Raw genomic sequence first — 13,782 nt, forward strand, 5'->3', positions numbered from 1 at the left:
CCCGCCCCACTCCCTGCCCCCGCCCCCGCACTTCCGGGCGGCGCCGGCGGGGGCGCTCCGGCCTGGGCTTCTGCGTCTGGGCTCCGGCTCCCCGCTCAGGGAAGCGATCGCGGCCGCTGCCGCCGCCGCCGCAGGACCGGCTGGAGTCGGGCCGGAGCCGCGTCCCCGCGGAGCAGGCCACGGAGAGCGGCGGCCGGCCTCGGCGGCGCCCCGCGGCCTGCCCCGCGCCCACCTCCGGGCCGCCGCGCGATGGGGGCGGCCCCGGGCCGCGCCCCCGCCCGGTCCCGCCCGCCGCACCGCCACTGAGCGCATGGGCCGCGCCGCGCCGCGCCGCTCCGGGAGCCGGGCCCGGGGCCCCGCCGCCGCGCGCGGGTGAGTGTGCGGGCCGGGCGCATTCCCGAGGGCGCGGGCCTGTGCGGCCGCATTGTAGGCCGCGTAGGCCGGGCGGGCGGGACCCGGAAGAGGGGCTTGGCGGGTGCGGGCCAGGAGGGCGAGGGGAGGCTATGTGGGCCGGGAGTGTGTGCGGGGAGGGTATGCGGGCTCCAAGGGTGTGAGGGGAGGCTGTGCGGGCTCCGAGGGTGTGAGGGGAGGCTGTGCGGACCGGGAGTGTGTGCGGGGAGGGCATGCGGGCTCCGAGGGTGTGAGGGGATGCTGTGCGGGCCGGGAGTGTGTGCGGGGAGGGTATGCGGGCTCCGAGGGTGTGAGGGGAGGCTGTGCGGGCCGGGAGGGTGTGAGGGGAGGGTATGCGGGCTCCGAGGGTGTGCGGGGAGGCTGTGTGGGCTCCGAGGGTGTGAGGGGAGGCTGTGAGGGGGCCCTGGAGTGTGTGAGGGGAGGGTGCAAGAGGAGGCATGCGGGAGGGCCCAGGCTGTGCGGGGGGTTGGGGTGGGGCCTGTGAGGTCCAAGGCTGTGGAGGCAGGCGTGTCAGAGGGGGGATGCTAGCAGGGGATGGAGAATGCGAGAACTGTTGACACTGGCGTGTGTGAACACGGAAGAAGCAGACTTTGGTTCAGGAAGTGCAGACTCTTGGTTTGGGGGAGAGGAAGGGTGTGAGGAAGACCCCGGTTTCCGAGAAGGGGTGGGTGGTGCTCCTGGAGGAACCTGGGGTGGGAAGCTGCTGCGTTTGATTGTGTGGTGCCAGGTGTGTTGTGGTTCTCCTGCCTGGGGTATGTTTTGTGGTGTGGGTGGGGTGCAGAGTAGCTGCTGGGCCCAGACATTCTGTGCAGGGATCTTGGAGAAAGACAGGGCAGTGGAGCGTCCCTTCCCTCTCCCCCCAGCAAAGAGTAGGAGTGAGTGAATCTGTGCCCTGGGCTGCGTCCAGCTGTGGGTGGCCTGTCCAGTGGCTGTCCTCTCTCAGATTGATGCCTTGCCTCCAGCACTCTCTCTCGGGTGTGGATCTTAGATTCTGCCTCCACTACATGTTTTGGAATTCAGTCCCCCATGGAACCAGAGCTGCACAGCCAGGGCAGTGAAACTTGTAGCTCGGCACAGAGGACAGTAGAGAATAATACACCAGATCTCTGGGGATTTTTCTCAGCCCATCTCTAAGATAATTTGTAAAGAGTTCTTATTGTGCATCTCGGCTTCTCCTCTTTGCTTGCATTTTATGTTCTTTGCTTCTTTAGGAAGAATCTCGGGCATACTTAGACCCACAGGCTCTGTTTTGGAGAACACACACAGTCTAAACGTGACCTCCCAAGATAGTCGGCAATATCTGGGTTTCAGTTTTAAGAACTTCTATTCAGGGACAAGGATGGGAGAGCATGCAAAATACAGTGTTTCTGTTTGATTTTCAGCAGGTGTTGGTGTTTCTTGGATTTCTAGTTTCAGAAAAGCTAAGTGGACTTTTTTGGGTTACATTAGTCATTGAGAATTGAGGTGGTGGGGGAATGCATTGTGTGTAAAACAGTAGACCTGACCCTTCAAGAGTTTAATTAGCAGACAGTTGGGAAAATGTCATTCTTGCTCTGTTACTTCCACAGTCCATATAGATCAAAAGTTCAAAAGTTATATTTGACTAAAATAAATAAATACATACACATCTGTAGCATCGAGCTGGCTGCCCTGGTACCCAGGGGGTATGCCTCAGCAGTGACTAAATGAGATTTTAAATGCCGTATTGGAGTTGTAGATTCCTTCTATGGAATCCCTTTATTGATGGTGGTTACAGGCTGTTGGCCAAACTCAGTGCTTGTGGGCATTTGACTCTAACCTGAATTAACATAACTGCTTTCTGTGTGGTATGCACACGTGCGGACACTAAATGCTGGTGTGCTCCTCTGTGGGAACCCAGAGGTTGCAGGACCTGGAGCACGTTTCAGTGTCATCAGTAATTTGGAGAGGTGTTCATGTGCTCCCAGGGACACCAAATGTCTCTGTCAGTTGACAGCCAAAAATAGATGTGAATTACAAGGAATGTTTCTTTTGGGCAATGAAACATAGTTTAAAATGATTAGAGGGACTTGTTCACACATGAATTAAAATGTTAGTTTTTTAAGACATCCACTGTTTTGTAATGAATGGCTGGGTCTTGAATTTGCTGCTTGTTCTATAGCACAATAATTTAGCGTCTGTAAAGAGTTAACATTTGGCATCTATGACAAGTGTTGTTTTCCTTTATGTCAATGAATTAAATATTTATTGGTGCTCATTAGTTGCAAGACTTTGTGCTAGGTGCTGTGGGTTCTGCAGAAAATGTTTAAATCAGCCTGCTACAAATAATTTACATAGAAGACATAAGCACCTTAAGAGAAAGTGACAGTGACTCCTAATTAGCCTCCCATTTGCACACAGTGACTTGGTTCTTTCTCAAGGCTAGTGAACTACAAGGCATCTCCAAGGGTAAGGCTCAAGGGCCAGGTGCTGGCCCTCTTTCCTAAGATGGCATCCCGGACAAGAGGACATTAGACGTCCACAAGCTGGTGTGGAGCTGAGACACCGAAGGTGCTCATTCCAAGTTGATAGGGCTCAAAGAAAGCAACTTTGCAGTTGATGTGGTCCAGGAGCAGCAGGGTGCCATAGCCCATGGGCCTTGACCTTAAGAAACAGGGCATTCCTGCCAAGGCTGAGATTACAGCCTACCCAGTAGTTTACATAGAAAGTCATTAGCTGCAGAAATGTCATTTGGGGCACATAATTGTGACCTATTCTCTGTCTCTGGATGCTTCTCGCTTCTAGCCATCTGCAGCTGCCGGCAGGTGAAGTGTGTGCAGCATGAGAAGGCAGGTGTGAGGGGGTGGATTACACGTATACCAGTGTGAAGTAGCCCTGAGTGTGAAGTGGTGGCTGGGGAGAGCTACCCTTTGTGTTGGAACCAGGTTTTAGGGTTTTATTTTGCTCCCTCTGGCTTTTTCAGCGCTCCAGGTGGTTAGACTGGACATGCTTCTAGCCAGCCCACTTATCTCATGGCAGGCCATGTTGCAGTCACCCCCATGGCCGGGTTTGGAAGTGTAGCCAGAGCTCGTGGGCTCTGTGAGCTCCTGTAGGATGCAGCAGGGAGGACTGAAGACCATGCAGAGTCCTGATCCAGGACAGTCCCCCCTCACACCCCAGGCAGGCTTATAGCAGCAACAGCAAACCTGTAGTTCCTTGACCTCCAAGAGGGTGGGTGGTTTGGTTTTCAGCTTATGAGTTAAATTGTGTGAGCTGTCTGCTTCCTTAGCTAAAAGGTATAATGGTATTTGGTGTCATTTTTCTGTACCTTCTCTGTTTCTCAGAGTACTCAATTGCCGTTTGTTATCAGAAGGACACTGTCTTTATAAGCAAGGTTTTAAAAGTGCAACTTTCTGATGGAAGCACTTGCAAGATGGTCACATTGGTGATGTAGCAGGCCCCTGTGTGTGTGCGTGTGGTGGTGTCCTTTGATCATTCAGTTGAAGATGCTGAGGGTGACCCACGATGGGCTGCTCTCTCAGCAGTGTTGAGAGTTAAGGGACAACTCGCCCATGTGTCTGCACATGTTGTGAGGCATCCTAAGTGTGAAGTGGTGGGGCAGGCAGAAAGATACAGTGGCTTTCGCCTGGACAGCGTGGGAGCAGACACGCCCGCCCACCTTCTGGTGTGCGACATGCCTTCCTGTCCGTATCTGAGTCTCAAAGAGACCCTGTGGGGCAGGAGGGCGGTCATCCTTATATCACATGTGAGGGACCGGCTCTCACCCAAGCGTGTACGACTAGGAATAGAAGCTCCTTTCTCTCCTCCAGTCCTCCTGCCTTCGTGGAGCTGGCAGAGATGGACCGGTCACTGAGCTCTGTAACTGAGACGGGAGGTCCCCAGGCTGCTGGTTTCTGATGTTCTCGCAGAATGACACTTGAAGGGAGAGGTGCTCTCCATGTTCTGGGCATTCATTTCTTAGCACCGAAGGCGTTCCTATGGTTATAAAAGTTGTTAGAGATTGTTTTAATATAGCACAAACCTTGTGACAAAAGATTGAAAATTTAAACTGCATTTCTGGTTTAGAGTTCGAGCGGGAGGGCGTCATTCCAGGTCTTGTCTTGAGAAAACCTCTTGGTCATGTTTCCATGGACCCACCTTTCCTAATCCTTGTCCTCTTAATGGTTTCAACAGGACAGATTGATTCACTTTGGAGCTGTAAGTACTGATGTATTAGGGTGCAGCGCTCATTGTTCATTGACGCACAGAGTCCCAAAATGAATATCCAAGAGCAGGGTTTCCCCTTGGACCTCGGAGCAAGTTTCACCGAAGATGCCCCCCGACCCCCAGTGCCTGGTGAGGAGGGTGAACTGGTGTCCACAGACCCTAGGCCCATCAGCCACAGCTTCTGCTCCGGGAAAGGTGCCGGGATTAAAGGGGAGACGTCAACAGCCACTCCGAGGCGCTCAGATCTGGACCTGGGATACGAACCTGAGGGCAGTGCTTCCCCCACCCCCCCGTACTTGAAGTGGGCCGAGTCGCTGCACTCTTTACTAGACGATCAAGATGGGATAAACCTGTTTAGGACTTTCCTGAAGCAGGAGGACTGTGCTGACCTGCTGGACTTCTGGTTTGCCTGCAGCGGCTTCAGGAAACTGGAGCCCTGTGACTCGAATGAGGAAAAGAGGCTGAAGCTGGCCAAAGCTATTTACCGAAAGTACATCCTTGATAACAACGGCATCGTGTCCAGGCAAACCAAGCCAGCCACCAAGAGCTTCATAAAGGACTGCATCGTGAAGCAGCTGATCGATCCTGCCATGTTCGACCAGGCCCAGACGGAAATCCAGTCCACCATGGAGGAGAACACCTACCCCTCCTTTCTCAAGTCCGATATTTATTTGGAATACACGAGGACAGGCTCGGAGAGCCCAAAGCTCTGTAGTGACCAGAGCTCTGGGTCAGGGACAGGGAAGGGCATACCTGGATACCTGCCCACTTTGAACGAAGATGAGGAATGGAAATGTGACCAAGATATAGAGGAAGACGATGGCAGAGACCCTGCTCCCCCTGGCAGGCTCACACAGAAGCTGCTCCTGGAGACAGCCACCCCCCGCGCCTCCTCAAGTAGACGGTACAGCGAAGGCAGAGAATTCAGGTGAGTCAGACACGGGGCGTCCGTTTCTGTGCTCACCTCTGAGACCTGGAGAACTAGCAAGGGAAAGGTGTTGGTAAGGAGTGGTCTTGTCTTTCAGCCCCAAAGTGGGCATACTCCTGCTGCCGTGGGTGAGTTGTGGATTTCGTTCTTATTCATGATACCTTCATATTTGTCATTAGATGTTTTTAATATTTGTATGTTAAGAAGACTTTCGTCAAGAACAGACTGAAATATATGGCTTAGGAGCAGTAGAATTCTTAGAATAATGACATTTAAACTTTATGGTTTAGTAGTACAGTTTGTATCCTCATGCATAGAAGGTGGATTTACCTGGTAGACATAATCCTTGTGGCTTAATAAAGGGAGGAGTGGACTTTTAAATGCATCAGTACTTAGAGAATTCTGGGTCATTGATTTTTGTAACGACCTTCTAAGACTCTTCCTGGAGGTTGGGAAGCGGTGGTGGGGAGGCTGCTGTACGGCAGGTTGTCTGAGCACTTTGGGAACTTCCTATGGCTGTGGTTGCAGTTCTAGTTTGGACCTTTTTTCCCTGCCAGCAAAATGAGTTAGTGCTGTTGTGTAGTCAGTTCCCAGCAACCTGGGCATTCTGAAGTTGTGATTACTGTGGAGGCGTGAAGTGGTGCTATCAAGAAGTCCTTACAGCTTTGGAAACCCGGTTCTTCCTTCTTGGTGATCCCTCCTGTGGTTCCTGGGGGTTTATTTGCCACGGGTTGGAGCCCTTTGCTGATGTTAGCAGGGCACTTCTGTTTCTCACTCCTTTCCCATACTGGTCCTGGAGATGCCTGCCTGTGAACCTTTGAAAGCCTGGAATTCTTGTGGCTCTGCTGATGTAATCAAGAGTCTGAAAATACATCCCCAGGTGCTGGGGCTCTCCCGTGGACTTACTAAAAGCCTGGATCATTTCTTGAAGCTTACTGTGGCAGAGAAATTGACTATTTGCTGATAAACCCAGGATAAAACATTTCTAAGGCTTAAATATCCTTTAAGCCAAGTGATGTGATTCGAGAGACACTGTTTGAGGTCATTTTTGTGTGCCTTTAACTCATCGTCTTTAGCTAACTGCTATTGATCTTGCAAGGTTTTTTAGGACAGAGTATGCCATAAAGTTATCCTGGTAAGTAAGGCTGGTAACTGACACAGTTTTTAAAACCTAACATAATAGTTTTTGTATTTGATTAGAACAGTTTTAAGATGGGATTAAATTTGACACCTGGGCTGCAGGGGGAAGAAATTGAGTTCAATTCTGATTTCTAATTTTAAAAATTCCTGAGTGCCACCCCTCCCCCAACCAGCCCAGTCTGCACACTTTTCAGTTCTCGGTCGTAGGCAGCAACTTTGCCTTTTCCTTCTTTGGTTTGCTCTATTTGTAATAAGTAACCTTTGCTATCAAATTAATAGAATATGTCGGCTTTGCGTGTCTAATAGCGTTCAGCTGTGAGGACCGTAGCACATTTTGGTTTTAACTGTTGTGGCTGCTGATGGCAGAGGGAGCCTGGAGTTCAGGAGTCCTGTCTGCAATCAAACACTCTCCCACTCAAGGTTGCCCATGGTAATTTTGTGGGTGGAGGATCTAGGATGTCGGGGTCATCGTTTCTTTCTTTTTTTTTTTTTAAATTTTTTATTTATTTATTTTCCCCCAAAGCCCCGGTAGATAGTTGTATGTCATAGCTGCACATCCTTCTAGTTGCTGTATGTGGGACGCGGCCTCAGCATGGCTGGAGAAGGGGTGCGTCGGCGCGCGCCCGGGATCCCAACCCGGGCCGCCAGCAGCGGAGCGCACACACTTAACCGCTAAGCCACGGGGCCGGCCCAAGGGGTCATCGTTTCTTAGCACTGGCAGGGTTCGGAGTCCATCACATTCTCCTTGTCCTGCAAGCGTGTGCAGTTAGGATGTGCTAGGTTGGAAGTCACAGAAAATCCAGGTCACCTGGCTTCAAGGGTAAAAGGCTTGACTCAGAGCCAGCCCTGATGGCCTAGTGGTTAAAGATCTGCTCATTCTACTTCAGTGGCCCAGGTTCGCTTCCTGGTTGTGGAACCTCACCACTTGTCTGTCAGTAGTCATGCTGTGGCGGTGGGTCACATAGAAGAACTAGAAGGACTTACAACTAGGATATACAACCATGAACTGGGGCTTTTGGGAGAAGGGGAAAAAAAGGGTTGACTCAAGTAAGTAAAAAGTCCAGAGGCAGGGCCAGCTTCAGATGTGGTTTGATCCAGATTCCAGCCATTTTTCTTTTAAAGACTTTAGGTTTTTTTATGTGTGTGTGAGGGAGATCAGCTCTGAGCTAACATCCATGCCAATCCTCCTCTTTTTGCTGAGGAAGACCGGCCCTGAGCTAACATCTATTGCCAATCCTCCTCCTTTTTTCCCTTTTTCTCCCCAAAGGCCCAGTGGATAGTTGTATGTCGTAGTTGCACATCCTTCTAGTTGCTGTATGTGGGACACCGCCTCAGCATGGCCGGATGAGCGGTGCATTGGTGCGCGCCTGGGCTCTGAACCCAGGCCGCCAGTAGCGGAGCACGCGCAGTTAACGGCTAAGCCACGGGGCAGGCCCCTAAAAACTTGAGTTTTTTAGAGCAGTTTTAGGTTACCAGCAAAATTGAGAGGAAAGTACAGAGGTTTCCCATGCACCCCTGTCCCACACATGATAGCATCTCCTGTTATCAACCACTGGGCAGCACGTGTGTTACAACTGGTGAACCTGCGTGGACACATCACAGTCAGTCAAAGTCCGTAGTTTACATCAGAGTTCACTCTTGGTGTTGGACATTCTGTGAGTCTGGACAAATTTATACTGACATGTATCCATTATTATAGTATCATACAGAGTAGTTTCACTGCTCTAGAATTCCTCTGTGCTCTGCCTGTTCATCCTTTCCTCCCCCCTAACCCCTGACAACTGCTGATTTTTTTTACTGTCTCCATAGTTTTGCCTTTTCCAGAACGTCATATTGATAGAATCATACAGTATGTAGCCTTTTCAGATTGGCTTCTCTCACTTAATGAGACACATTTAAGGTTCCTTCATGGCTCGATAGCTCGTTTCTTTTTAGCACTGAGTACTGTTCCACCATATGGACGGGCCACAGTTTATTTATCCATCACCAACTGAAGGACATCTTGGTTGCTTCCAGGTTTGGGCAATTATGAATATAAGCTGCAGTAAATATCCATGTGCAGGTTTTTGTGTGGTCGTGAGTTTTCACCTCCTTTGGGTAAATACCAAGGAGTGTGGTTGCTGGATTGTATGGTGAGAGCATGTTTAGTTTCGTAAGAAACCACACCTTTTCTTGATGCTTCTTTGCCTCTGCCTTCCCGTGGCCAGCTTTGCTCTCAGGTGGCTCCCTGTGTTGGAGGTGGCTGCCACACCAGCCTTGGGCTCTGGGCTCCCTTGTTTTTTAAACAAACACCTCCCACAGCGTTGAAGGAACGTACTGCAGTTCCTTCTGAGTGACTGGGGACACCGTGTGCTGCTATGTCCTGCCATCCCAGCGTAATTGTGTGCAAGGGCCCGAGACTGTGCTGCTGAGCTTACACCTCACCCCGGGAGGAAAGTGGGGTGCCTCACTCAGATAGCATGTCCACTCCCCAGTGAGGAAGAATGGTCCTTCAAAGGAAGATTGGGGTTAACGGGAAAGGGAAAAGGAAGGTGGGTGCTGAATAGGCAGCTAGTGAGTGCCCGCTACAGAGAGGAGGAGTCAGAGCGTAAACCTTGTTGGGGATACATGTCCTGTGGACAGCAGGTGCCTCTCTCAGCGTTAGTTCTGCGTGGAGGAGTGTCAGGAGGGCTGTGTCTAGGACAGGACGACCCCAGGGACTCCGGCACCAAGAGTGTCCTGGTTGCATGGGCTCCACAGTGTGGGCTGCTCCGCTTGTGCTCACTGGTGTTGTTCAGTCTCCCTGTCCCAGGCATGGGTGCTCCCTGTTCCCTGGTGGGAGGCCTGAGTGTCAGCCCTCTTTGGTTTTGTGTGTGCGCACGTGGCTGTTTTTCACGTAGCTGACTTGAGAAAAGTTAAATGGGTCTTCTACTTAGGTCTCTGTCAAAACTGAGAAAACAGCAATGCCCTGACATTTTTCTACATTTATCCTAATCACTTGGGGTCATTTTGAGCTCTTGGGCCGAGGGAATTCCTTGCTGCTCTCCATTCTCTGTGTCTCTGTGTGGAAGACTTGCCCAGTTTTCAGTGCCTGTTGTCAGTGGAGTTTTGGATGTAACTTTGGTTGGTTCATGCCCACCACTTAAATTGGTGGGAATTGGCAAAGGGTCCTCTGGTGATGCAGGTGCTTGGCTGTTCATTTACTTACTGATTTGGCATTAGGGCCCAGGGGCCATGAGACATTAGCTGGCAGGCTCAGGTTTTACTCCCCTAAAAGCTTGGTCTGGCCTGCCAGGTGCCAGGTGTGTTCAGGGTCTGGCCATGGGAGGGCCAGTGTTGCGTTCTCCTGGGGGCCTGGTTGGTCAGGCCTGACGCCAGGCCATCTCCCTCAGCCCTTCAACCACCCGCACTTAGTGATTGCCCCTGGTTTTGATGTTTTCCATTTCTATTTACTACTTTTACCTTCCTCATTGGCTGAGAAGTTCCCCGAGGACAGGATCTCAAGGGATATTTTTTTGAGTCTTCCTGATGGGCCAGCCCAGTTAGGTGTTCCTGGTCAGGGCTGGTCATCATGGCCAGAGAGTGGACCGCTGATGCCGTGCACAGCAGGAGCAACTTGGCGGCTTGTGGGTCCTTTAAGGGGTGGACGACCAGCCCTTGCTCTCCAGGGTCTCCTCAGGGTTTGACTGAGGAACTTTCTGACTTGTTTGTTGATTTAGTGACTGTATTTCTGGTAATGGCTTAAAAGGTTAAGAGAAGAAATGTAAAAAGAGCAAGCTCCCAAAATGTGTACAATTGCATATGGAAAGCAGAAAAATGAGATTGATTTTGGGTTTCTGATTGGAGTTCAAGTGGCATGGAGTGGGGTAGGGTTAAGGCAGTGGCTCTGGTGAAGGGCTGCAGGGGGGCTCCATGTCAACAGGGTGGAGTGTGTGTCCACTGTGTTTGAGAGGGGGTGGCCACAGGCCGTGGGGTCTCAGGACACATTTGTTAATAGTGAGCCTGTTTGATTTGACCTCTAGCAAATTCTCTGGACTGTCAAATTTTTAGGCCATTTGTGATGGGAGGTAGCTCATTTTTAAAGTCTGACTCTCCCTACAACCCTCCCCCCTTTTTCCTACTGCTGTGCTTATAGCTGCTCTAAGTGAGGGGCACGAAGCTTGGGAGAGAGCCTGGTCCTGCTGCCGTTCCCTTGTCATCTTCCAGATGTGTGACTTGTCCAACTGGATGGATTCTTTTAACTGAACAGATGATGACTGTTCAGTAGATGACTGGAGATGTTTTCAGACGAAGATTGGTGTGTAGCCGTGGAGCTCTCGAGACAAGCATTGACGAATCTTCTCACCTTCCTGGCTGGATGGGGAGGATATCAAGCTTGGTGGCTTAAATTAGCGACCCTTGGCTTGATGACGTTCCCACTAGGCGGTGTCTTGTGGGGTCAGCCTTGTCCTGGCTGTATGGTCGTGGGAAAGTTGGTACACCTCTCTGGCCTTATCTATAAAATGGGGAGGCTGGAGTAAGGACCTCCAAATAGGCTGTCAGGGACATTCCGTGAGATACACCTGGGGGTGCGTAGACCAGCCAGTGCCTGTACACAGCAGGTATGTGGTAAGTTTCAGCTGTTGCTGTGATTCTTCTTCATCATCATCATCTGAATGTAATGGTCTGCTTGATGTTGGTGAAATTCGCATCTGGGTGGCAAATGGTTTCAAAGATAGGGTAGTAAATGACACGTTCTGACTGTAATAATCACATTTCCTTAAAGTGAGGCATATTAATTCCCCACCCCACACCTGTTCCTCTTGTAATCTTTCTTCCGGTGGCACCACGATCGACCAGGTCAACCCAAACCACCTGACCCTGCTTTGCTCACCCCCACATCCAGTGCAGCAGCAAGTCCGGGGTCCCCTTCCAAACGTGTGTTGAATCCCTCTGCTGCTCACTGTCTGCACTCTGGCTCCCACTGCCTCTTCCTGGACCACTGCAGAACCTTCGGGTTGGATCTCGGCCTCCGTCTCTTCTCCCCACAGCGCCAAAGGGATCTTTTCTAAATGCAAGTCTGATCACGCCGTCCCCTCCTCCAGCGCTGCTGGGACTTCCCCTGCACCTGGAGTCAGCCCCAGGCTCCTTAGGACCCAGACATGCCCGTGGTGGACTCCGTCACAGCAGCACCAGCATGCTGTGTACATTTTATATGCCTGTCAGTGGGGTAGGACTGGCCATGAAAAATTTTTAAACTAGTTATAGGAGGGTCTAAAAATATTTTTTCTCTGCTTTAGTGATGTAAAACTCATGGTCTTTAACAGGTTTCAACAAAGTCCAGGAGAGTCTGTAGTTAGATGTCAGACTGAGGAGTTCTGGAGGAGAGGGCCCCTTTGCCGGGCTGTGTCGGTGGGTTTATGGAAGGGAAGCGCCTATAGACAGCAGACGAGCAGACATTGACCGAGCCCTTTGACGGACCGCGCTGCCCAGTCTCTGACGTGCAGCAGCTGTTCAGGAGAGCGTGGCGTGCCGGGCATGTGTGCGTTCCGTTGTGCGGTCTTGGACTGGAGCTATGCACATGGGTCAGCTGCCAGGTGACCAGCCCCTTCTCAGGTTTGTGCGCCTGTCAGTGTCACAGAGATTGCAATTTGATTCGCACTTGCTGGCTCTGTTGATCTTTTCTAGAATCTTGACCTCATTGACACCAGTTTACCCTGTAGTTATTAGAAATATGGGATTTGGCTGAGTAGTGGAGGTTCAGTAGGGAAAGGAAGGCTGTCTAATAATTCTTTCTTCAATCTGTGAGCGACGTGAGGCTATGTACCTATGCGTGTGGAAGGAAATCAGTATTGCTTTATTTTCCCCTGTGTCACGTCAGTACAAGTGCACAGTTTTGTGAGCCCCTTGGGGTCCTCTCAGAGCCTGTTAATACCAAAAAGTGTTTGATCTGAGGAAACAACTCAGTAAATCTTTTCAGTCCCTTCCCAGGACCCAGTCTGGCCAGCCGATTTTGTTAAAATGCACGCAGCCTCCACACTGCTTCAGCGTCTTCACAGAGCCTGTAAAGAGGCTATGTGGATGGCCTCGTGTGCGTGAAGGGGTTCAGCCTTGCCCCTCCTCATCCTCTCCCACAGTGGACCCCCACCACTGGGTGAGTTACAGTCTTGGCCCACGAGCCTTCTATGTGAGCCGTGAGACTTCTTGTAGCAGCTGGACTCAGCTCTTTTGTTTGGAGCAAACTCCGCCAGTTTTTTTTCTTTTTTGCTGAGGAAGATTGGCCCTGAGCTAACATCTGTCGCCAATCTTCCTCTTTTTGCTTGAGGAAGATTGTCCCTGAGCTAACATCTGTGCTGGTCTTCCTCTATTTGTATGTGGGTCGCTGCCACCACGTGGCTGACAAGTAGTGTAGGTCCATGCCTGGGATCTGAACCCAAGAACCCGGGCCACCAAAGTGGAGTGTGCTGAACTTAATCACTACGCCATGGGGCTAGCCCCAAACTCCTTCAGTTTTGATGGACAGAGGTGAGCCCTGCACAGTGTGGCGGGGTGGCTGGGTGGGCACCGCCCTCAGCCCCCCAGCAGCAGGGACCTCCTCTGCCCATTCCTGGGCCCTGTGCTCATCCAGTTTTGTGCCCTTTGCATTATTTAAATGCTGGTTTTTTGGTATTGACCCTCTCTGGATCTTTACTAACTCATCTTCAGTCTGTAGGGCCATATGTTCTCTTGAATAAACATTTAAAAATAATCATAAAGAATGTTGCCTGTAATATCTAATGGCTAGAATAACTTGAATGTCCAATAGCAGGTTTGGTTGCATAGGGACTTTTTTTCTGTATGTTGGAGAATGTAGGCTTTTTATTTTCTTCTGTTTGTTTTTCTAGTTTTTCCAAATTCCTATAAAACATATTTCTTTTGTAATTAGAAAGTATATTATAAAAATATATACAAATAAACAATATATATAAATATACAATACAATAAAATATATATGAAGATATATCACAAGAAGGTCTATGATATGCAACTTTTCGAAAGCATATTTTTTCTTTAAAAAGGATACGTGTAAATGTTTCCTTTTAATATGATCTTAGGTCTTCTTAATGTTTGCACTACTATTCCAGTATTTTAAATTAATTTTAATTTTTATTTAAAAAATA

The 13,782-nt window shown here is 50.3% G+C and overlaps 1 protein-coding gene across 2 annotated transcripts in view; it reads left to right on the plus strand.

Annotated features, from left to right (window-relative positions):
• The first annotated feature begins 262 nt into the window (after window positions 1-262).
• Window positions 263-13,782, plus strand: part of AXIN1 (axin 1) — a 56,508-nt gene continuing 42,988 nt past the window's right edge. For both annotated transcript variants that reach the window (XM_058570501.1, XM_058570502.1), the window contains exons 1-2: window positions 263-372; window positions 4,564-5,524. In XM_058570501.1, the coding sequence (XP_058426484.1) occupies window positions 4,647-5,524 (878 nt within the window). In that variant the 5' untranslated portion in view covers window positions 263-372; window positions 4,564-4,646. The remainder of the gene's footprint in view (window positions 373-4,563; window positions 5,525-13,782) is intronic.

This window comes from Diceros bicornis, chromosome 26 (assembly GCF_020826845.1).
Source record: "Diceros bicornis minor isolate mBicDic1 chromosome 26, mDicBic1.mat.cur, whole genome shotgun sequence".
Classification (NCBI taxonomy): Eukaryota; Metazoa; Chordata; class Mammalia; order Perissodactyla; family Rhinocerotidae; genus Diceros; species Diceros bicornis.